The sequence below is a fragment of the Marmota marmota genome, unplaced genomic scaffold (genome assembly GCF_001458135.2).
Source record: "Marmota marmota marmota unplaced genomic scaffold, marMar, whole genome shotgun sequence".
In the NCBI taxonomy this organism is placed as follows: Eukaryota; Metazoa; Chordata; class Mammalia; order Rodentia; family Sciuridae; genus Marmota; species Marmota marmota.
Genome location: NW_026000075.1, coordinates 7,287,710 through 7,314,577, shown reverse-complemented (window position 1 = coordinate 7,314,577; position 26,868 = coordinate 7,287,710). Strand labels below are relative to the sequence as shown.

General features: G+C 32.8%; 1 protein-coding gene across 12 annotated transcripts in view; it reads left to right on the top strand.

Moving 5' to 3' along the window:
- The window catches only part of Naaladl2 (N-acetylated alpha-linked acidic dipeptidase like 2), a 1,175,859-nt gene that overhangs the window by 970,477 nt on the left and 178,514 nt on the right, over positions 1 to 26,868 (top strand). Inside the window, exon 11 of one of the 12 annotated variants that reach the window (XM_015494311.2) lies at positions 11,098 to 11,340. The exons of the other annotated variants lie outside the window; for them this stretch is intronic. Coding sequence (XP_015349797.2) covers positions 11,098 to 11,232 — 135 coding nt within the window. The 3' untranslated portion in view covers positions 11,233 to 11,340. Of the gene's footprint in view, positions 1 to 11,097; positions 11,341 to 26,868 lie in introns of those variants that run through there. 12 annotated transcript variants of the gene reach the window in all.

Genomic DNA, 26,868 nt, shown 5'->3' with positions numbered 1-26,868 from the left:
CCCAAGGGAAAATGCATTTCATGTGCTCTGTGTTAATGTGAGTCTTGTGGATTAGCTACCCAAAGTTTGTCGATAACTTGCCTGCTTAAAAAGATACGACTTTTTTATGAAGGAAGGCTTTTTCCCAAAGAATATCAGAAAAGCAAGATTCACATTAATTAAGTCTGTGCTGATCTATCTAGTTGAACTCAATCCTTTTAAGCTTTCTCAGAATAATGTTACACTAAACTGTTTTTTTGTTTGTTTGTTTAAATGTGAATCTTTTGGGAATTTAACTTTATTTTACATTTTTTTGAATGCATTAGTGGGAATTCTTTGAAAGCTTCTTGAGTGGCCTGTTTCAGGTTATTATTACATTAACAAACAATGACTAGGAAATAAAGTCTATTTTATTTTCAGATGCAAATATTTCTGAAAAAGAATGTTTAAATTATATTTATATAGGCTCAACTTCAGTTGTGCAAAAATCTTATTTCTAACAGTTGTTAGCAAGACCTATTCTTATGTCTCTGCAATCATCCTACTTTTCATGAGTTTCCCTGTAAATAACTAATGATCAAGAGCAACAATTTAAATTTGTTAGGGGACAAACCCTGGGTGAATCCTGTTGTGAAAAACTGAATGCCTGGGTAATAAAATGTAATTATTATGATTTCTCTATTTTTTGAAAGTTAGGACTTTCATATGCCATTCTTTAAAGATGAGATACACTGGCACAGGTTTCTTTCATGCAAACAAATATATGCATTAAAAAGAAGTCAATGTATTAAGAAATTTACCCATTTTTAATTTTTTTGCTTGCTATCTTTTAATATTTTTTATTCCCTGCATCACAGTCCATCCAGCTCATTACATGTTAGCAAGCTGAATAATTACTTTTTTCAATGTGTCTGATTCATTTTGTTTGGGTTTTAGGTCAATAATTTAGAAGTGGTTCATCTAGTAAGATGTTGGTAATGTCCTGACTCTGGACTTAACAGACAAGTTACTGAGAATCTTCTAGAATTGTTTTTGTAAATGAGATATTTTGGAATTTTTATGGAATCTACTTTATAGAGATATAGTAACCATGAAATGAGATGTTGGATGTAAAGGGTTTAGTTAACATTGAATTGTCATTAAGGTCCTATTAAACTTAGCTATCATCACAATTATTGTGTGATTGTAGATTCAACATAGTAGTTGAATTAAAAGAATTTCTAAACTTTTTATTTTTTAATTTAATTTATTTATTTATTTATTTATTATTTTTTTTATTGGTTGTTCAAAACATTACAAAGCTCTTGACATATCATATTTCATACATTAGATTCAAGTGGGTTATGATCTCCCATTTTTACCCCAAATACAGATTGCAGAATCACATCAGTTAGATTAAAAACACATCAGTGCAAGGGAGGAGCTTTCCATTGTTAAGGAAAACACACTTCTCAGGCTGAAAAGGCAGGATTTGATGAGGATCATCTCAGGGTTCTGCCTTGCTAATAGGGAGATTTGGAATCAGTAAAGTTCTAACGGTCTGAAGGAGTTAATCTGTTTTTCAAATTATACCCAGAATGTCTAGCTCTCATCATCAAGATCACTTTATATTATATTATTGTTTCTGAAAAAGTAATTAAAATAGAATTCCCTATGCAGTATAACAAATGACCTTGCTTATATTGCTTTAGTGGGGAGTATTATTTAATGGATTTGTCCCTTTCAAAATATGATTGCTTATGATGAGATAATTTTGTGTGAACTCCCTGAAGAACAGATATTAACCTTTACTTTCTTTGTTAACCTATAATAAATATTTGTATACAGCCATTAAGAGGAATTATAAGTATTGAAAGGCTTTATCTATGATGCAAAAAAAATAGTTAGGCTTTGTCAATTAGTAAAGCAGGCAAGGAATTTAGAGTCCTGTTATGAATTTGCTTGCATTTTAAAATATAGTTTTAATGTATAATATTTAGCAAGATAGTTTGGTAGACTGGGAATCAGGAACTCTGATTTTCAAATCTCTGCATATCATTTAGCAAGTTACCTATAACTCTGGGTCTGTAGTTCTCTATCTGTATCTAATGAAAAGCAAAATTAGACAAAAAATAATGTCTACCACTTAATTGAATACTTGCTATGCTGAATATTTTATACTTACATTCTCACTTAATGTTTGTGTGCTCTCTGCAACTCAGTGATTATTATTAACTCCTTTTATGTGGTGGATGAAGTGAAATTTAAAGTCAAGTAGCTTATTCAGAGTTACAAATATACTAGACCAAAATAGAAGCTGACTTCAAATCTGTTTAACACTGAATTCCTGTTTTCAGCAATTGCTCTAAATTTTCCAAGTTAGAAGCCCAATGTACGATTCAGTACACCAACATACTGTTTGCCCTGGTCTTCACTGGGAATTGGATAGCTAGAAAACTTGGGCTTCATTTCTCCATGGAAAGAATCAACTGACAGAGCATTTCTCATCAGCTTGTCCTGTCTTTATCAAAGAATCTGCCATGCTGTTTGTCCAAGAGTGTAGTTAAAAAGAATATTTTCCTCAATACCTGTTTGTATCAAAAATTGGGAATTCAATGACCAACCAACAGGGCCACATGTTTTACAAGATTTGTGCCACTTATGTTACCTGATTGGACCCTGTAAAAATGGAACTCATTATTGATGCACTAATTTTGAGTAAAAGTTATAATAAACATTTCTACAATTCTTTGTACTTTAAAAATTGTGTGTATTCATCTCAGTGCAGAGGTACACACCAGTAATACCAATGACTTGGAAGGCTGAGGAAAATGGTTCACAACTTCTAGGTCAGCCCCAGTAACTAAGTGAGATTCTTAGTAATATAGCAAAACACTGTATCAAAAAACAAAACACACACACAAAAAGGGACTGGGGATGTAACTCAGTGATAGAGTACCCCTAGGTTCAATCCCTAGTAGTATCTCTTACCACCAAAATTTAAAATTATGTATTCTAAATGAATTATAGATCTATTACAGTGATCTGTGGGGAAGAAATTCCAAGATCCTAGTGGATACCTGAAATGGCATAGTGTACTAAAATCTTCATATACTGTTTTTTCCTACACATACACACCTATGATTCACTTCATAGGTGAATAAATTAGGTATAGATTTAGCAACAATGATTAATAATATAATTGAATAATCACAATAATATACAGTAATATAATTGCCACCATCACTTCTCTTGTATTTTGGGACAATTATTAAGTAAAATAAGGGTTACTTGAATACTTGCACTTAGACACTATGACAGTGAACTCGGTAACTGAGATGGCTATTGGGGGACAAATGTATATAGTATGGACATTCTTGAAAAAAGGATATTTTCCTTTCCAGGCAGGATTGAGCAGGAGGACAGTGTGGGATTTTATCATGTTACTGAAAACAGCACACAATTAAAAACTGATAAATCGTTTTTTTTGTTTTTTTTTTTCTGGAATTTTGGATCAAATATTTCTAGACTGTAGTGGATTGTAGATAATTTAAGCCATGAGATGAAAGAAAAACTATGGATAGGGGAATTATTGTATATTCAGTTTCAACAAGTAAACTCTGATAATGGGGAAAAAACTGAACTGTGAGAAGCTAAACTGGTGCTTAGAGACCACATTTTATGGACACGTGGGACATTATTAGTTTTATTTTTTAATGGAAATCGACATTTTATGATATCTGTCCCAATATTTTATGCTATCCACATTCCTAGCTGTAACTTTTCCCCGTGGTTTCTCTGGATACAAATACATGTCCCAGATTACTTAAAGTGGCACTCATTGTTGCCTTTTGGGGGGTACTTATAGTCTCATTTTCTAATAACTAAATTTCACAAATGCAAAGTAACCTATGTATTGCCAGATGTTAATTTGATTCCTTCTCATAAGATATTGCCCTGTTAATTGAAACATCTCTGGTTGTAAGCTTCATTTAAATACGGTTTTAAATTTGTAAACACTGTTGCACCTGTTAAGAGAAGCATTCTGTGCAGATTAAATACAATGCAGAGATTGCTGAAAAAGAAATGAAAAGACAGATGCTTTCTGATTAAGAGTGCAATATTTATGACAGGCTGGTGGTCCAATGCACATTTCTTCTGTCACTTAGCAGCTGTTTCACATAATTTTTGTTCCAGATCAGTATATTTATTCTCTATAGGGCATGTCAGAGGTTCTGCCTTTCTTAGTATATCAAAAGATCAATTCATGCCAGGCAAGTTTTATACCACAAATTGAAGCTTGCTTCCTCACTCTGTTTAACCTTATATTTTTTGCTCTTCTGCTTGAAACATTCTATTTTAAACCCAATTTACCTCTATAATGGGGTATTTAACATTTAAATAATAATGAGACAAAAGGGTATAATGGCTTTGATATAGCAGGAATCATGGCATAATTGTTTCATTATCATTCAATAAACTAGGGACAGAAATCCAAATAGAATAGGTGTTTTGAAACTCATTTTTTTAAAAGCTAGATGACATTGATGCTAATTCTGATTCTTTAAACAATATGCAGCAGCAGCAACTGCAATGTGTGTGTGTGCACACGCATGTGAACTTTAACATCTATGTAATTTTATGAGATAAAAATGATATTTCATTTTGCAGAAATTCAGTACTACAATACACATGTATAAATTTTGGAGCAAAGTAACTTGGTTGATATTTGATACTTCATGTTTTATTCTAAGTAAAAGAATAATTTTTCACTTGAATTAGAGATCACTCATTACATTTTCGGTTTGGAACTTTGGTCTTTGTTATGTTAATAGGCACTAGTAGTTCAAAAGCCAGTTACAAGCTCAAGACTTAAGGAAGTGAAACAGTTATTTTTAATTCTGCATAAGTACTACTGATATTCTGTAGTATCTGATAAAATGTGTTCCATACTAATAGCTACAAGTTATGTAACGCCACATAAAACTGAGATTTTATCTTTTCTATTTCAGAGTATGCCAATTGAAAACAGGAGGAAAAGGGGTTCTTTGGTGTTTTCTGTAGGTCATTATTCTTCTTTTTAACTGATGTTAAGAAAACTACTTACAACATGGTATCGCAATATATGGTATTATTATATTCTGCCCAGACTTGCTTCATGTGAGGGAGGAGTTTTCAACCATTTTTGGTCTAAAAACCCATTTACCTTCTGAGTACCAAAGACTCTTTCCCCAAAATTGTTTTTGTCTACATAATATAAAGAAATATTTATCATGTCAGAAACTAACAGTTAATAACATATAACATTTATTATTCACTTAAAAATCAATAATATTTAAATTACTTAAAAATTATTACAAATGTTTAGTGACTATAAATCCTAATCAAAACTAATACCAACTAATATGAATAATTTTTATGAAGAATTATTTCCCAAGATAAAAACAAATAAATGATAAGAGTAGCTTTTCTTTTCATCTTTGAAATCTCTTTAATATAGCATTCGACAAAATGGCTGAATTTTCTTTTTTTTTTTTTTCCCTTTATCTTTCTTTTGAGATGAGATATTGCTATGCCATTCAGGTTGGCCTCCGACTCCTGCATCCATGCAATTTCCCTGCTTCAGTATCCCAAGTGCTGGGACTACAGTGTTTGACTGGACAGCTGAATTTTCATGTCTGCTTCTACATTTAGTCTTTTGTATATGTTCATTTGGTAAAAATGTTTGAGGAAGATCTGATTTAATATTTTTTTCATATAATAATAGGTATTTTTCTTTGATAGTACCCTGAAATTTGGCAATTGTTAGTTCTCTAAAGGTCAATTTCAATGTGGAATCTGAATCCATATTAATTGATTTTTGTATCTCATATAATTGTGACTATATGGTGAAAATGAGAGTATAATAGGCATGCAATATCACTATTATGAAAATAATTTTGATTGAAGGGACACTCGATAGTCTCTGAACTTAGAGAAATGCTGATTTGGGGAAGTGGACTTGGTTAAGCTAGTTTACTTTATTTTTATATCTGACATGGTGTTCGGCTTCACCTCTTATTCAAGGATTTGAGCTGTGATTCTATATAATGTGTATGTGTCTTTTCTGGACATCTTTGGGTATTGCCATCTCATCCACCTGACAAACAACATGAAGTAGAAAATATAACACTCTCATAAACTGTGGCTCTACAAAGAATTCTGCTTCTTAGAGGCATTTTTTTTTTAGAAGAGAAGGTTAAACCCCAATCAACAAATCAACAGTTATAGAGCAGACTTGAAAAGCTTTGATTGTACAATATATGAAATGCCTGTCACAGAGGGAGTGCTATTAAAGTTGCTGTATGCTTCCAAGAGCCTGAGGAGTAAACACAAGAAATTGAAATATGAGACAGATATTGAAAAAAAAAAAAAAAACAAAGACTGGAGAAACTCTTAAGACTCAGATGGATAATTCAGAAGATCATACTTCAAATTGCCTAATATTTTGAAATAACTGCAAGAAAGACAGATATCCCATATCAGTTATCCTTGCTTGGAATTCTAAATAAGAACATTTATTCTGAACGACTATCATCATCGGATCAGAATACATATGTATACACATATATCTATATATGTATGTAGATATATTATTACTACATTTTAACACTAATACTGTTTTCGGGAACTAATTGTGATCATTGTCATTACAATAGAACTTGTTTTATAATGAAGTTTCTGATAGCTTTAATGGTACTTGCAAAAGGGTTTACTGATAGACTGTTACAAATTTGGCAATACTCAAGGATATAAGACAACTCTCAAATGATTTATTCAGATATTTATTAATTCAAACCCATTCATTTCTTTAGCCAGCAGTTATTAAGCACTTTATGCAATCCAGGCACTAGAGTAGAAAAACAGAAATGAATGAAACATAAGCGTGGAGGGAAAGCCCATTCCTTTGCATGGTCATAGACTAGATTGGGACTCAGATATATAAACAATCATGTACACTAAGTACAACAGAAGTTGATTAACTGACTTCTACATGCACAACTTGTAGGATTAACTAACAATTATTCCTTTAAAGCATACTCATACTTTATGGAAGTATGCTTTCTAAATATTTGAACACTTATGTTTTCTTAGATTAAGTGGTATGCTCGCAGGGAGTTAGTGATATTCTTAGATCTATATATTCCCTTCTATTTTCTTATACATTACTAGGTAATTTAATTGTTACATAAACTTGAGAAATGTGAATATGAGAAAAATTACTTCAAAGAAACCTATATTGATAGCACTCTAAAAAGTGAGCTGCTAAATTGATGCAGAGAATAGCAGACAACTCTCAAAAATCTGGGGAAATTAGTAGCAGCCTAGATGCATTCTCTACTCAATTTACTTCACAATTAAAAGTTTCACTTTAAATAAAAGGCAACTTGATAGGTACATAATACATAATAAGGCAGGAAAGAAATAGTGAAATTTTATTTAATAAGATAGTGTTCAGAGAAAGGTCATTGGTTTCACATCAAAATATTGGCCAATTAATATGCACTCACAGGTTTTTAATGAAAATATATTTTACATGTTTGGTTTCTGTTTTATTGATCATTTGAACCAGCTTCAAAACAAATAATGTACAAATGAATAATGAACATATCATATTGGTAAGATAATTTCTAATGTGAAGGGAAGTGACAGATGTAGTATCAAGGAAAATCATATTTTACAAATACTCATAACGTGTGATGGCATTGTTGTATTTTAAATCCTTTAACATAATAACTCTTGATTTAATTCTTGTGCTTAGATCTAGCATATATGAGGACAGTGCTGGTATTACCACGATGAGGAAACTGAGGCATAAGGCAGATTGACTTGGCCAAGATCACTTATTTATTACGCGGCAAAAACAAATTTCAGACTCAGCATTCTATCACCAGATTTCTGGTCTATTTCTCCTATTCTGCTGTTTCTCAAAGTTTTCTAGGTAAAATAAAGTGGTAATAAAATGTTTTCCATCTCTCTCTGCATCCATAAAGCAGCATAATTCTATTATTTTTTAATTCTATTTTTCCTTGTTTTATGTACAAAGGTACTAAATGTTTCAACTTCCACCATGTTCCAAGGAAAGAAATAACTGTAAATGGGTCAACTGAGGCTGTAATTCATACATAATGGCAAGGATTGATATTAATGTTTCCTTATAGTAATTTATTCATTCTTCATGAAATAAAGTCTATAAGTTTGATTTGAATCTTCCCAAAGTTTGCATTTCAAATAAATGTAAGTGAATGGGCTAAATACATTATAGAAAAAAAATTCTTGCTAAAATCAAGATATTCTAAACTTGCATATTTAGTTTCCTACATTTAAGAAATAAAGATGTGATTATGGTTTTGCATATCTCTTCCTTCCTCGGTAATTGTCCATACAGCATCAAAGCTAACAGGTTTAATATGTTTCATTTATTCCATCCGTATTTCCTAATTTCATTTTGGAGTTAATTTTATAAGATGAGGATATGGACAAGTTCATGTCTTCTAATTTCAATGATAATCCACACTTCTTTGAGTAGAATATTCTTAGATCTAAAAGCACTTGGGGAACTAATTTAGATGATTTTTAAAATGTGTAATTAAAATGTTAAGAGCAGTTTTGGTACCCATATGCTCTAATAATAACTCCAGAGGAAATGGCAGATCTGGAGCTGGGCAGCTGTGGATGGTGACTATGACTGTGAAGGAATTGCCTTGCCATTCCCTACACTTCACAACTTTGCCGTCTTATTTTATTTGCATTTGGAATTGCAGCTACTCTATGCCTGTTTTACAGCTTATAGACACAGAAGCTTATAATTTTGTATTTTTAAAGATAATCACATGTCTCTGTACAAAATACAAAGAAAGACACGACATTTCTGAAGTCTCATGTCAAAAAACAAAAAATAGATCGAAGCCAGGGCCACTTGGCTTATGAAGGTCACTGCTGCTTCCTCTTGAGGGATCTGGCTTTGGTACAAATCTTGAGGTATGGAGTTGTCATTGGTATCCTCTCATGATGCTTCTGTCCCCGTGATTTTAAATGAATAGAAAGAATTCTGCTGAATGAGGACAAAGCATTAATAGTTTTATTTCTGTGGTCTCTTGTCACAAGCTTTAGCCTTGAAATTATACTGACCCAGTTTTCTCTTATCAGTGAAAACCATTTTAAGTCCAAATAGCGTAGTGTTTATATAGTAATGGGAATTGGGCAAAAATAGTGAGGAAAAAAACATATCGTTATGTACAAGGTCATCTTCAGTTCTTCTTTAAATAAGTACTGTGTTTTTAAATTTTCATTGACCATTCTTATCAGAGTGGGAAATTTCACATGTGCTGCATATTTGAGATAATTTCTAATTTATGACAGTTAACGCATATAGTTGATCCTCAGTGACCTCAGGTTCTGCTTGAGTATCTAACCAGCAAGGGATCAATGTGTTTAAAAAGAATGATCTTTGTTGAACATATATAGATGTTTTTGTCATTATTCCTTACACAATATTGTAGAACAAGCATTTACATAGCATTTGTATTTTACCAAGTATTATACGTACTCTAGAGATGATTTAATGTATACCAGAGGATGTGTGTAGGTTATATACTAATGTCACATCATTTTATACAAGGGAGTAGAGCATCCAAAGATTTTGTTGTCCATGGAGATCCTGGAAATAATTTCCTGTGTATGACAAGGGAAAACTATATAAAGAATCTGAATTAAAAGGAAATCTGTATTGTTAATACTAGGCACTTGCATCTCTTTGTGGCCACATTTCCTAAGTCCTGTATGAAGCACATCAACTATCACTGACTGAAAGACTCACCAATTTCAGATTTTAAACATCCAAGTGGCCAAAGTGAGATCAGAAGCTTCCTTGGTTGCAGATGTGCCTGGCACAGATCCCTTCAATTGGCTGATTGAAAAAACTTACTGATTCATTAACTTTTATAGCATTAATCACTATTTTAATCTATTATTTCTGATAAAATAGATACAACGTCAAAGAGATTTATTACATTGGTAGAATCAGTTGAAAAGAATTTACTGCAGATTTAGTTCTCCAAACTCAGTCTCTTCTAAACTCCTATAAGTTTTATTTGTTTTCTTGTATCTTTTCATACCTTTTCTCTCTCTCTCTCTGTCTCCTCTTTGACTGATTGCACCTTTTCTGCACATGTGATCTTGCTCTGCATGTACTTTACTTCTTCATCAGCTTTTTCTGCGTTATTTTATGCATCCTCCTCCCCCATTTTCTCTACTTTCAGTTTTTGGTTTTGTTTTGTTTTTTTCTTTTCTATCAGTGATTGGATAAGGGGAACTTAACTACTGAGCCACATCCCTGGCCTTTTTTAGAATTTTGAAACAAGATCTCCCCAATTTGCTTATGTCCTTGTGTATTAGGGTTCTCTAGAGGAACAGAATCATCAGGAAGTATAATTATAAAAAGGGAATTTATTAGGTTGTCTTACACGACCAAAAGCTGGATAGTCCACACTGGCAGTCTGCAGGCTGGAGAACTAGAAGAACCAGCCCAAGAGGCTGAAGCCCCAGAACAAGAGAGATCAACATTGTTACTCTAATTCAAGACCAAAGGCTTCTGGGAAATCACTGGCAGAGTCTGCTTTGAAACAGTGAAGAAGCCAGAGTCCCATATTCTCAGAAGATCTATATCCTCAGAGGGGGTCGCAGCAGCAATCAAGAACCTGTTCAAGAAGAATGAAGCCTGCACCTGCTGGTGCTTCCTTGTTCTTCCAATTTTTATTCCATCTAAACCATCATCATATAGGCTGGTGTTGCCCACACCCTGGGAGGGTCTCCATTTCAGTTGGCTCTCCCACATTCCAATCATTCCTAGACACACACTCATTGATACACCAGTAAGTCTCTTAATCACGGGGCATCTCTTAATTCAATCAAGTGACAATTCAAATTAACCATTACACTTTGCTAAATTGCGGAGGCTGGCTTTGAATTTGCAATCCTCCTGTCTCAGCCACCAGAGCCCTAGATTTCCTTAGCCATGCCCAACATCTCCATTTTCAGTTCTTCAGTTTACCCTGAAACTCAGTGTATATTCACTGACATGTGTTAATTTACTCATAGGTAAACCCACAACTTGGCCTTCTGCCTTTGGAGGATATTGAAGCAGCAGTACAAATGGAGGCCTACCGACACAAAACATGGCTAAATACTAAATGTTTAAATTTTATAAATGAAACTAAAAACTGTAAAATATAATATTTTCTTTCCTCCTAATTTGAAAAATTACTATTTAATATGAGTGGGAAGGTTGGGCTAGGATTTTATGTTCTCAGACCCCTGAGAATTCCATGCTAATATGTGACAAAAATAAATAAATAAAATAAGAAAGAGACTCTTGAGCCTCTTTTTTTTTTTTTTCTTCTTCCTGCCCTTCCCTCTGTCACATACTATGAGGGGTTTCATATAGTATGTGTGGACACCTCAGTTTGCCCTTTGGTACACAGTCCATAACCCCCACAAATAGCTGCTTCTCACCTTCTCCTTGAGCTTTGTGTTACACCCAGAGCAATAGTCTTCCCCCAAGAGTATGAACCTGGAAAAGAGGGCTGCTCAGCCTGGGAACTTTGGAACTTCAGAGCTCAGGGTAACTACAACTTGATATCTGGAAGGAAGGTCACAGACTTAGAGTGAACACATCTGTTGATTTAGAATCAAAGACTTTAGAAATAAGAAATGCCTGTACTCTAAACTTTAGGTATGCCTAATGACAGAATGTCCTGGTAGGAAAATTACATAGTCTTAAGTAATTCTGCTCAAATATTCTGAGTCTGTTACCTAAGATTTGTTGTTAAAAAATCTAGACACCTGAATCAATTATCACAGGGTCACTGTAATCTCAGTTGGGTGTGGTTCTAACCTGGGTTTTAAAAGGTGTGGCTTAGTGACCTTGAAGTTATGGGGTACTTAGTACAACAAATAATATCCAGGACATATTTGAAAATGTGTTCCAAATTATCAGCCTTAGAATGGAATAAAAATAAGTAAAAAAAAAAAATAAATGAAGACTAGTAGGCACAGTATTTAGGAAGTGTGTTATTAGCAAGAACTGATTTTAGGAGACTTTCTAACCAAAGAATGCATAATTGAACTGTGAACAAATTCTGGGCAATCTTCAAGTGCAAACTCATTGCTATAAACTCTGTTTTTATTTATTTTTTCTATATAGTAGACATTGAACCCAGGGGCACTCAAACAATGAGCCACATCCCCAGCCATTTTTATTTTTTATTTTGAGACAGAGTTCCAATAAATTGCTTTGGGCCTGGCTCAGAGTCTGACTTTGAACTCCTGATTCTTCTGCTTCAGTCTCCCAACCGCTGGGATTACACACATATGCAACTACCTCTTGTTGTAAACTCACTTTCAGAGATTATGGCATGTACTACTGAGAAAAGTTTATGATACAGGTATATGTTATAACCACAAATTGTACTTATGCATACCAAAATTTTTGAGAAAAGACTTATCTTCAGATATTTTCAACAGAGAATCCTAAAATTTACATGTTAAAATCTTAATGGAAAACAGACATAAATTCTAACTAAAATAGTGGAAAGGAATTAGGGAATATTGGCTAAGAATTCAGCTAAAATAATTCAGGTTTCTTATAATGTATTGGTAGCAATAGTTAAACCTTACAAAGAAAAGCTTATTATATTATGTAGCATAATATAAATAAAATATTATGCCAGAAACTAAGTAGTTGTACTCTTTGCTTGAAACATAGTTATTAATAATTTTGCATTGGTCAAATTATATTAAATGAATGCTAGCTTGCATTTTTATTGTAATCTTTTACTGAACATTTTAGACTCAATTTTCATTCTTGTGCCTAGTTCTAGAATAAATTCCTAGGAATAAGTTCTGGGTCCAAGTGTTCTAAGCTATTATTAATATTTGGGTTATAGTTACTATGGGCTTACACAATCCTTTTTTTTTGTTTCTCTTTTTCTTTCTTTAATCAAATTTTGATCATGTTTTATGCATGGCATTCCTGTTTATTTATTCTAAATAATGTTAATATATTTTCCATGTTATTTTAAAACAAAATAGTCCATTATATGATTTTATCATAATTTATGTGACTATTCACCTACTGTATTGTAAAGTTTGCTTGCATTTTATTACAAACACTCTTTTACTGAACATTTTAGACTCAATTTTTATTCTTGTGCCCAGTTGTGGAATAAATTCCTAGGTATAAGGTTTGGGTGAAATAATAAATATTTTAAGCCCCTTGATGTATAGAAAAAAATAATTTCCCGATAGAGGTACGTTTTAGAACCTTTACGGCGAAGATCAGAGAGTTCTTTAATGTTACTGTTGCTGTCAGTGTGCATTAAAAAACCTGTTGTTTCAATTGATTTTCTCTTATATTAACTTATAAAACATTAATTTGCTGACATGTTGAAATATTTTGTAAGGAATATTTAATTTTAAGTCTGTATTTGGTAATGAATGTTAGCCTATGTTTAGATATTAAGTATTCTTCCAGATATAGAAATAGAAATGATATAGCACAGATTTTAATTTTGAGGGCCTACCATAAGAAGTTACAAATTTGTAATTAATTTAATAATTGAGACCAAGATTGCATTCATAAAGGAGTCTATGTTAAGTTTACCAAAGTATGGGTCTTTCTGCATACGCACATTTTAAAGTCTGAACTTCAAGCTTTGAAGCATTTGAAGTGTTGAAACTGAAAAATAGAAAATGTGTGACAACCAGCTTGACAGGTGTCAAAGATTGCCTTATGAAAGTCCCATTATATTGTTTCAAACTACTGCAAGGAAATAGTACAGAGAACTCCTTCAACAAGGTCATAGCAGTGTCTAAGAAGGTGGGAGAGAGGGGTTGATGAAAGAATCAGAGCTCAAAGTGTACATAAATCAGGGTTTAATGATTTTAAGGACATAATTTTAAAATTATAGGTATTTGCTTTTATTGCTGAACAAAGGTATATGTGTGTGCTTAGGGATGGGGGGTGCAGGTTGTTAAGAGACCCAGGGTATGATTAATGTCTCTGTCTACTGGGCATGCCACCTTTTCAAAATAGCTTGTGCTGTTACCACACTATGATTAACCTGTAAGGCAACAGAAAAATAGACTCATACCATATTGCACTCTATCATTCTCTGATATCATTTTTTAGGAGGTTCCACAGAAAAAAAATGACACTTCAACTTGGATAGGGTGGGTGGATGGGCTACTTTGGAGGTAGAAGATAGAGATTCCTGAAATCTAAATTCCATTGATGACATCTCTATTTTATCTGTTTTATTATTGGATTCTACCTGTGTTTTCACATAAAACATAAAGCATTTTTCTCAAAATGAAAAATGGAATTTAACTTATTTTAAACACAAGATTCAACTCAGATGTTAAAAAGACACACAGACTTGGAGATTTCTCAAAAGCGTTTGTTAGACCACTTTATGTTTGCGAAAAATATTCCAATAGGTGAAAAAGGGAAAGGGACACATGTATTATGGCAAAAGGAAAGAAATTTAGTCTTTCTCTTTCTTAGAAATATTAATAATCATCATCAATTAAATTTAATTGAGCACCAACTCTGTGCAGAACACTATGTTATGTGTTAAAACCAGATATAATCCACAGGGCTCAAGGTATTTATATATTCTTTAGAGCATTCAAGCATGAGAATAAACAAATAAATGGCAATAACAGGAAGCCAAGGCTCTGTGCCAAGTGATTTCTGTTGGTAATATGGGTATCTGAGCCAAACAAATCAAACAGTGATTCATTTAAAAATTTAATTATTTTTATTTTCCTAATATATAGATAGATATATATATCTATATATATCTATATATATATATATATATATGTATATATATATAGAGAGAGAGAGAGAGAGAGAGAGAGAGAGAGAGAGAAACAGAAATGATATAGCACAGATTTTAATTTGAGGGCCTACTATAAGAGATTTCTGAAATTTGCCATAGATTCTTATATATTTTATGCAGTACAGATACACATACTTTAGAAAAAGTAAATCTCAAGGATGATCTGGGGGAAAAACAAGATCTGACACTTTAGCTGTTAAATAATAGTAAGAGAGGAATTTCAGCAGAGAGTAGATCTTACCATCCTACAAACCACTGTGCCTCGATGGAGCATGAAATGACAATGTCCCAAAGGCTTTTCTTCCATTGTAATAGTCAGGGTCGGATCCTGGAATCGTCCATGGTTTGGTTCCAAATAGAGTACAATTATAAAAGTTTGTCTATATAATAACATCCTTTTAATTCAGAACCCAGACTTCTAGTAATACCATCTACCCAAAACATAGTTCTAAACCCATTCACTCAAGTTTTAATTCCTAAAAATGTTGATTTTATTTTTGTTTTTAATTTTCTTCTTCACACTCCAACCCTAACCCTAACCCTAACTACTACTTTTAGGAGGTTCATTTAGTTTCTAAGTTCAGTCTTCCCCCTTAAACTCTGGTTTATGACTGTCACTTAATTTTTAATACTTGCTACCTCATTCAGGCCATTCACTATTCCTTCATATCTAGATTTTTGTCACCTTTTCTTCACCATTTCGTCTTATAAACTCCTTGAAGACTTACCTCCTAATCAGCTGCCTTGATTAGGTCACTGTCCCCTCCTTTTTTGGCTTAACAAGCTTCTCATTTGTAGTGAACATCTCTTTTGGGACCATGAACAGCATAACCTTTCCTTTAAACACATGTACTGCTTCATCATTCTCAAGTTAGCTATGAGAGTAATGCCATGAAGTTGTTTGTACTCTTATTTTCTTCCTAATTGTAAAGATGCTAATTGAAGCTACAGGGTTTCTCCCAACCATCTTTCATAATGCGTTTAGTGCCTTGGGCATGCCACAATATATTGATATAGATATGAAGCTTTCATAACCAAGTACCACAAACTTGGTGACATAAACAACAGAGTTTTATTATCTCACACTTCTGGAGTCTGCAAGTCCCAGATCCAGGTAGGCAGAGTTGGTTTCTTCTGAAGACTGTGTTAGGACAACTTGTTCTATGCTTCTTTATTAGCTGTTGATGATTTGTCAGCAGTCTTGGCATTTCATGGATTGTGATAATTCCAGTCTTCACATGGTGTTCTCCTTTGTCTCTGTCTAGGTGTTCAGATTTCCCCTTTGTATAAAATCTTAGTCATATTAGAGAAAAGTTCTACAACAAAGCCTCATATTGATCATCTGAAAAGATACTATTTTCCAATAAGGTCACATTCATAGGTAATGGGATTGGGGCTTCAACATCATTAGGGAGGACCTCATGCAACCCATATAAGTAAAATATCACATTGATGTAAAAATGTGGACTGAGGATTGTTCCTTTAGGAAACTTGTTTGTAGGTTTTTTTCTTGACAATGTATCTTTTTTTTTAATCCACAAAAGTATTCATCTGATCCTGTAAACTACATATAAAATTTTCTAACTTTGCCATTCCCTCCATACACCTTATCAATACCTTAATATAGATTCAAAACACTCGATGTTGAGTTTCAATCTTTTAAAAACTAACTAACATTTTTGGTCAGGAGACCCTGATAAAAGACTAAAGTATTTGCAAGTGACACATTGTACATTTGTTTATGTTCCAGTTAGCTAGGTTCATTGGTCTGCATGATTATCTAATCACATTACTGCACAATATTGCAAAGTAGAAGTCTGCATAAGCTTCCTATGATTGGTCATCATAGAAAATAGAATCTTGATTTGCTATGGTTCCAGATGGTGGTTTGCTTATAATAGTTTAGATTTAATCATGATCATTATAAACTAAACAGAGCTAAATTATACTGTCTTAGAGAGAATTTTCATGTTATTTGCAACCATGGGCTCTCATGGAAGGCATGTCCTTATCCATTGTAGAAATAGCAATAAGCTATTATCACGATGACATTCTTTAAATGTTGACATTCTCTTTACCATATGAATAATTTAATCCTTAAAATTAGTGTCCCCTGATTTTGAATGTTATTTATTTGCTCTTCATCTTTTAAGCATATCCAAATAGAGCATTTTTTCAATGTTCAGAAATGTGCTCTCCAATAACATGACAGGTATGTTGAGATTATTACTAACATTATAATTTGTTTTGAGAAAATATTTTAGTATACATCAGTATAAAATCTTCCTAGTTTTTAAAAATTATTTATTGGCAGATATAAATTCAGTATGCAATATTTTATGCTAGCTGTCCACAACCTAGCTCTGTATGGCTTACAGAACATTTATTTTTACCACCTAAGTCATAAAAGTTGTTTTCCATATCTTCAGTCAAACTTAACTACAGGCAAGAAGTAGAGAAATTACCTGTCACATTATTCACAGGCCAGACCAAGATACTGTAATACCATGGCCCACTAAGCTAATTTAGAAGAAAAAATGGAAAGAGCTTTTTAAAAGATGGCATTTATATGTAATATATGTAGAAGAGTTTAGGGTTTTGACAGTTTGAGATTGTATCTTCTTTAGAGAGAATGCATAATGACTTTTATTTCTTCTGAAATATGCATAACTTCTTGAAGGTAACTTTCAACTTTCATTAGCACTTTTCAAAGCAAGTTTCCAATCTCTATGAATGCAAAGGTACAACATAACTGGAAATTTGAATAAATGTTTACATATCAATGATTCAGCCATTTCCCCTCTGCTTAGGACTTCAATTCCATTAATTGGTGAAGGAAAAATCCCTACTATGGACATAAAAGTTGACATTTAACTGTTCTGTATATTCAGTCCCAATAATCACTATTATAATAATATGCTTTATTGTTCTTAGAGCAAGGGGTGCCATTATGATCTAATAAAAGTGAATTTGTGAATGACAGTATAGCTTTTGGTTCAGACATTCTGGATTTGAATCCCGCCTGGCTTCTTTCTGGCTTACAACCTTTTGTAAATTATTTTAATTTCTTTAATTTATAATTTCATCTATAAAGAAAGAGTTAGTATGAGACCTGTTTGGGCATTATACCAAGGTTTCTCAACATTCACAGTTGTTGGTCTTAGTTGATTTAGATAATTCAATATTATAAGGGGTTGTCTTTGTTTTGAAGGATGTTAATACCATCCCTGGTCCCTACCTACTATATGTCCATATGGTGACACTGCTTCCCAAATTGAGACAATTAGAATGGTCTCCAGATATGTCTAAATACCCAGTTGGAGAACAAAATTTACCCCAGATGATAATCACAGGATTCCATTTGTATCTTTTCCTTTATTTATATAGAGTGAGAGCTTTGGTGATTCCTGGTATAAAAGACTCAGTAAACTTGAGCTATGATTTTCTTAAGTAAAAATTCTTTTTGAGATCTTTTTTGAAGAGCCGGTCTTAAAGAACATGAGACCTACCTTTGTTTTCTCTGTACATGTATACATTAGTAATTATGTATATGTGTAGATACATGTATGTGTTGTGTTATCTATCTTCTAGCTATTATTTCTAATAATGAGGAGCATAGCAAAACAGCTAAAACCTGCAGACAACCATCAAGTCTTGGTACTTGTTCTTGCCACTAAATATTTTACAAATCACTAAATCTCACAAAACAGGTATTTATCTATCTTTTCTATGTGATCCTAAAGGCAAAATATATAGGGTCCTATAGATATAAAATGGCATACAGTAAAATAAGAACACTGCTGTCTATTACAAAACATCACATTGATTGTGACCATGAAGTGTTTTGTCTTTGTGGAATCCAAACAAATTTCCTAAGCTATTTTTAAAAGCACTATGTGAAGCCAGGGGCAGTGGTACACATCTCTAAACCCAGCAACTGAGGGGGCTTAGGCAGGAGGATTGCAAGTTTGAGGCCAGCCTGAGCAATTTAGTGAAAATAAAAAAGACTGTGGTTGTAGCTCCATGCTAGCACAACTGGATTGAATCTCCGTACCACAAAATAAAAATAGTAATAACAATGATGATGATAAATAAAATTAAATACAAATTGATTCCTAAAAGCCTAAAATGGAAGCACTATGTTAAAATGTAAAAAGTGGCTCAGGCAATTCCTTCTTAGTGATGATAATAACAATACCTTGGTCTGTTTAGTTTTCTATATATTTGAAGGCCTTTTTCCCTTATCTCCTATATTTATCTGAGTTATGTTATTAAAGTAGGGATTATTGTCACAATTTTGTAGATGGAGAGACAAGGATAGTCTTATTAAGTGACTGATCTGGGATAAATATTGCAAATCAATGAACAGAAGTTTCTCCAGTTATTTCACTGGCTTTCAAATGTTTAAGCACAACTTCAAGAGCCAATGGGTAATCGATAAACATGCATGATACTTTTACTATTGGAGACCTTTCCATGTGTTTACCTTTCCATCTCACTGCTTCAAGTTACTTAATCCTTCTTGGGCACTCAGTATTACTCCCTCTAACAGGCTTTGGTAATGCTTTTAGTACATTACTCCACACGAATTGGGCTCTTAAATATTCCCCTGGACACTCATTTAGTTGAGTTTTGTTGTAAGAGCACACTGACATTGTTAAGGTTAATGACTCAATGTTTTACAAGTGGAAACACATTTGAGGTTAAATTGATTGTTTGGCTCCTTTTATTCAACAATGTGAAGGCCCTGAGTGCAGGTGGTACTTATTGCCTTGGAGGAACATCTTTGTTATACCCTTAATGGTGTGGTGTCAATAGTGACAATGTATTAGCAAACCCAGCAGGACTCCAACAGTGTTCTGAATGTGGTCTATAAAAATTACTGCCAATGTATTTCCATTGGCCTATAGGTATTGTACGATACCATTTATTAACTATTGTGTATGTTATGTTGAATGTTTATTTGAAATCCTGTTACATAGAAATCATTATTAAATTCATAGTCCTAATGATATTAACTGAGAATCGGAATTTCAGTCTTTTGGCCAAGGTTTCACAATTATTAAATTGCAATGATGCCAATAATAATGGCTAACATTTAGAGTGGCTACTATACACTGGCCTTATATTAAAGAACTAATTACATATAAATCCATTTAATTTTTTAGAAAGTTTAAATAGCATTTTATGGCCATATAAATATTAAGGAAGAATCTAGGGTCTGACACCTGATTTCAGAGTACATTTCCTAAACTCCAGCTCTGGATTTTCTCCCTACCTTACATTTATAGAGCTGGACCTACAGTCAAGTCTTCCAAGTTCTTTTGCAACCAAGTTGTATTTCATTTTTATTAACATTCAGCCTTGTGAATTCTCATTATACTTTTAGTGTTAATCTTCTTTTGTTCATTTGCCTGACTGCCCTGCTGTAAGACTTTTTGTTGATTGACCACTATCTCCTGATATTTTTCAGAGCCTTTTGATAGATAATAGACTAATGCAGATAAATGTTCTAAGTTACTGTTCACTGGGAAAAATATTTTTTCTTAGTTATATAGCTCCAATGCTAAGTTCACTGGCTAAAAATCTTAATAAAAGTTCAAATTAATTCATTACTAAATTAACTTTAATGGTTAACTTATTATTTTAGCAAGTTATATATTTATAGAAAACTTTGAAATGTCTTTCTAACTCCAAATAAATGACTTAATTATAAAAATTTTATATATCACATCAGGTCAGTACTAGAAAAGTTTGTAAGAAGAGCACATAGGCCTTTAGGCACTTCTAAGATTTCACACTATAGGTAATTAAAAATTTAATACTATAGGTATTAAAAATATGTAAGCCTGGCCCTTTTCCAGTAATCCTAGTCTAATAAATTATTTCCAAAATTTTATTATTATCGAAAAAATTATAAGACAACCAAAAACTTCTAAACATAAACAAATATAATAACAAAAAGCATACTAGGTACAAAGGAACACAATTGACATCAGGATTCTAGTCAACAACTTAGAATGATAGAATTACAGGGGAATACCTTTAAAATTATTAATGAAAATTATTTTCAACACAGGATTTCAAAAATAGCCAATTTATCAATCTCAAATGTGCAACAAAATGAAGATCTCTTTATTGCATGGGCTCACAAAATTTAGCTCTCATATATCTTCTTTAAAAATTACTTTAAGGCATAATTAAACAAAATGAAGAGAAATGGAAGAAAAGGGACAATATCATTAACTGAATCGAAAGAGCAATGAACTGAAGATACAGGAGTGAAGCTGTCATGTCATCCAAGAAAAGTAATGGTCCAATTAGAAGCAGAAGGACTCAGGAAACTGGTAGGGTACAATAAAAGGCTGAAAAGAACCAGAAACATTGGGAAAACTCCTTATTTTATTGTACAGGAAAGTTGTAATTTCAATATGAAGCTTCTAAATCATAATCGTGTATGAAATATTTGGATTTTAGGAATAGTTGGATATATTTCAAACAATGATTAGAGCAAATAATAAGCTGGCAGATGATCGGGTTATCATAAATAGAGAAAATGTTTCTTCTCCTAAAAAGGGAGAGGGGAGGAATACAACAAATAGAAATTCCAGGAAGAATAAATACAAAATGAAAACAAAACTAAAGATCAAAATGTGAAGGTGACTAAAAGGTATCTTGATCAACAAGTAAGAAAGGGACTGGGAGTGTGGCTCAATGACAGAACACTTGCTTACTATGTGCAGTCCTAAGTCTTTATGAGAGGCTGGCGTTGTGGCTTAATGGTAGAGCACTTAGCACTTGCCTAGCATGTATGAGGCACTGGGTTTGATTCTCAGCACCACATACAAATAAATGAATAAAGAGGTCTATTGATGACTTAAAAAAAAAGTCTATATGAACTACATCTTTTTTTGGGGGGGTGGTGGGGGGCAGTTACTGGGGATTGAACTCAGGGGCACTCAACCACTGAGCCACATCCCCTGCCCTATTTTGTATTTTATTTAGAGATAGGATCTCACTGAGTTTCCTAGCACCTCACCATTGCTGAGGCTGGATTTGAATTTATGATCCTCCTGCCTCAGCCTCCCAGGCTTCTGGGATTACAGGCGTGCACCACCGTGCCTGGCTGAACTCCATCTTTGAGTTAGAACCGAGTTCACTGTCTAATTAGGAAGAAGCATATGTAATCCCACAACCTTTTTGGCTCTGCAGTGAATAATAGTTTCGTAGTCAAAATCTTCCACAAACTATTTATTGGTTTTCAACTTTTAGAATCACCTACATATAAATAATTTATTTGTGGTTATACGATAGAATGCACATAATGGGAATCTAATCAAATATAAAAGTAAAAAATGATAATGTGATAAATTTGGAGGTAAAAGAAACAGAGTTACTAATATACTAGTCTTACATGGAAGGGAAATGTTAAGAAACAATAGCTGATGGAACTAAAATTGGAGATTTAAGCATATCACTTAACTTTTTTAATATATAGAGAAATTAGGCTTCATTTTACTAATTGATATGTTATTATGATGGTACCATACATTACCATTATATTGTATAAAAGTTGATATTATTACAGAAACAGGTTATGATAGTTGCCCTCACTTAACATTACATGAATACTTAAAAATATACCGAAGTGCATAAATGCATTCTACTGTCATGTGTAACTGACTAAAACAAATTTAAAAATTTTTAAAAAGTGTTATTATCTAAATTATTGAAGACAGCAAATCTTAGTTCTATATAAGCTGTGTGAGAGTAGGCTGTTATATCCACAGTTTCTATGATTTAAATTTGATAAAAATAAGTATGCAATATATCATACTGCTATTAAAAATTTGAATACTTGAACAAAATTATGCATAATTATGAGGTCTTACAACACTTCTAATTACTTTGAAGAATTTATAAGATTCTCATGTGTATATTCTGGCTAAAAAGAAAAGGGTAAATATGCCATTCTATATGTACAGTATGTTATCAACATACATACTCAAAATAAGTAGTATTATATTCAAATATGCCTTCCAAAAACGTATTTTAACTTTATAATCACATTTATGAACTCAATATATATTCAAATTGCTATATATCATTGTATATCTATGTATCAATAACTATCTTTCCTCTATCTCCTCAGTCTCAAGACATTCAATTAATAGTATATGCAAGACTCTCAATTACTAGTGTATGCATATATACATAATCTTAAGTATCTTCAGCTTCTGTAAGAAGCATATCTCATTGCAGAGCAGATTTCCTCTTTTAAAAATGAAAAATTATTGGTGAAATGTATTAGATGAGTTCTTGGAGAGATTCAGAAGGCCTTCATGCATTAGATTTTGGAAGCCTACAATGAATTTCTCTGTTCTGAACATCCCTTACCGAGTCTGCTCTTCATTTGCCTTTCATTCCCCAAATGTATTTGAGTCTTAACCAGACTTGAGCCAACTAGCCAGACCATGTGCCATTGAATTATATTCTGTGACAAATGGACCTTGTTTCATTTCAAAGGATTTGAACTTGAAATCACTCCCAACAATTTTATAGCAAATGTCTTTCCTCCTGTCAACCATTGCCTAATTTAAACTTCCCATCTGCATTTCTAATTATGATACAGAAAAATCTGTGTTAAACAAAGAGTGCTTTATTTTCTCTCAGGAAAAACAAATTTAAGCGTATGGCTAAATGTAGGACAGCATTTTCATTTCACACCTTAAAAATGCCTTATAATCATTTTTAAATTGTTGTAGATTGCTAAAGTTTACTTTAAAACATATTTTAGTATTATTATCAAGGTTATATAACAATTACAATATTTAAAAAAATTAAAATTGAAATAATGGCATCATGTTACTTAATATTAAGATATTATACAATTGTATATTCAAGATGTGATTTTTAAATCTTATTTATATATTTGTCAAACTGAATACATTTATCCGTCCAATGCTTTCTTACCTCAACCGGTAAAATGGTTTTTATTATTTTCATCTCTGTGGTGTTGGACTTCATAAAAACTCCCAGTTTATTTTGATAAAGTGATTGAATATAATACATGTGTCAGGAGCACAGAATATCTAGTGATTTAGGGCAAGTTATAAGTTCACAGTAATATACTGGCATGAAGAGTGTCAGAGTCTGACATTTTAGATTCTTTTACTCTTAAAATACTTTTAAGAGATTGAGCAGAGTGAGTGAATCATCCTATCACCCATGGAGATATTTATTGTTCTAGGTAAAAATTGAGGTCAGTTGATAAAATAGCTAGGCATACACTCACATAGTAGCTGACCCATGGATAAACAGAGGGTTTTACTCCTTAACAAATAAATTCTATACCATCCAGAAACATCAAATGCCCAAACTAAAAACCAGTTGACTTTGTGGTTTTATAACTCTAGCCATAATACATACTTTCAGTGAAGATGTACAGTTATAACTCCATTGTAGAATTACTTATCAGAAATTATTACACTTACAGAATTTTTGCTTTAACACAATTAATCCCTGTGCTCCTTGGGATTTGTCAACATTTATTTAAACTTCTCTTGATCATAAAAAGCATAATAGATGGAATTTTTAATAAGGTTTTAGGTAGTTATGTATATATTTGTGGATTTGTACTCAGGTGAACCTTCACTTTATTAATATATGTATAGGAATTTTTGATTTTAATAAACTAAAAGATTCTCTTCAGAAAATATGAATTTGAAAATCTTTTCTATAGTAACTATTTATTCTTTTTAGTTATACATGATAGTAAAATGTATTTTGATATGTCATACATACATGAGTTTAACTTCCCATTCTTGTGGTTGAACATGACAACATGATGTGGAGTTACACTGGTCGTGTATGCATATATGAACATAGGAAAGTTATGTAGAATTTATTTTATCTTTCCCATTCTTATCTCCCATCCTTTTCCCCCTTCCTTGTTCAATCAACTGAGCCTCCACTCCTCCCTCCAGCCTATTGTGAATCAGTAACTGCATATCAGAGAAAACATTCAGTGAAATAAGCCAGATTGGCTTATAAACATTGATATATTGATATAAACATTCATGTGGCCACATCTTTATAATATGCTGATTTTAAGTCCTTTGGATATATGATGAGGAATGGGATAATTGGGTCAAATGGTGGTTCCATTCCATCTTTTCTAGAAATCTCCATACTGTTTTCCAGAGTGATTGCACCAAATATGAGGGTGATTCAGCTGCAAAATCTGTCCCCCCATTAAGACAACCTTCCCTGATAGAGGAGGACCATTCTTTGATCAAGTGTATACAAGTAGCTGCACTTTCCTGCTAGAACCTCCAAACAAGCTCTCAAGGCCCAAAGTGGTTGCACCAATTTGCAGTTCCACCAGCAATGTATGAGCATACTTTTTTTTTTCCATATCCTCACCAACATTTATTATCACTTGTATTCTTAGTCATTGTCATTCTGACTGGAGTGAGATGAAATATCAATGTAGTTTTAATGCATTTCTCTAATTGCTAGAGATGTTGAACATTTTTTCATATATTTGCTTGACTATTTGTATTTCTTCTTCTGTGAAGTATCTGCTTAGTTCCTTTGCCCATATATTGATTGGGTTATTTGTTTCTTTGGTGTTAAGTTAATTTTGAGTTCTTTGTATATCCTGGAAATTAATGATCTTTCTAAGGTGTAGGTAGCAATGATTTTCTCCCATTCTGTAGACTCTCTCTTCATGTTCTTGGCCACACCAATTTGCAGGTGATGAAGATTTGGGCCAACTTTCCCTTCTAGTAGGCACAGGGTCTCTTGTCTAATGCCTAGGTCCTTGATCCACTTTGAGTAGAGTTTTGTGCAGAGTGAGAGAAAGGGGTTTAATTTCATTTTGCTACATATGGATTTCCAATTTTCCAAATCTCCAATGTATGTTTATAGCAACTTTGTCTAGTAGGAGATAACTGTATTTATGTGGGTTTATGTCTGTGTCTTCTATTTCACAATAAGTCATTTGCATCTTGATCTTTTACCTTAAATATGTCAAGAGTACACAACACAGTATGGTAGCAACTTCAGTAAATTTAATGTTAATATAATGCTTTTTATTCAATCTGCTGTCATATTCTAGTTTTTCCTATTGGTTCAAGAATATCCTTTATATCCTGTCTCATAGGTTCTATTTATCCATGCTGAGTTGGAACCAGGTACAGCATCCCCAAATTAGAAAATTGCTTCTTGTCCTAGCGTTCCTTAGGGAGAAGCTCTTTGCCTTTCATGCCCATTTGGTCCTCACACCCTTATCAGAGTCAGCAGGGATCTGATGCAAGTCGTCTCTCTCGTCAGCACCTCAGTGTTATTTGCTTCTTTCTCTCAGTAACACTTCTTCAGTGTATTGCCTTGTGACTTTTTTTTTCAGAAATCTGACAGGAGTCATTTGTACTGCACCATAGAAAGATAGAACAAGTTAATGTTTCCGTGAACGTGTATCTGGTTTTTTAAGTCTTTACTTCTGCCTGTGAATAGGGAAGATTTTATTTCCATTGAAAGATAGGATTATGTCAGTAGGAAGAAGGGAATTATTTGAAGGAAATAAAAATATGTCTGTCTTTATATTTTATATATTTATATATTTATATGTATTTTGTATATTACATATTTTATATAAATATATAAAATGTTATAAGATTTATAAAATTTAAAAGTATAAAAAAATATATTAGATCCCAACTTTTTTATTTTTTTTTAATTTTTTTATTGGTTGTTCAAAACATTACATAGTTCTTGACATATCATATTTCATACATTTGATTCAAGTGGGTTATGAACTCCCATTTTTACCCCATATACAGGTTGCAGAATCACATCCGTTACACATCCACGTTTTTACATACTGCCATACAAGTCTCTGTTGTATTCTGCTGCCTTTCCTATCCTCTACTATCCCCTCTCCCCTCCCCACCCTCCCTCCCAT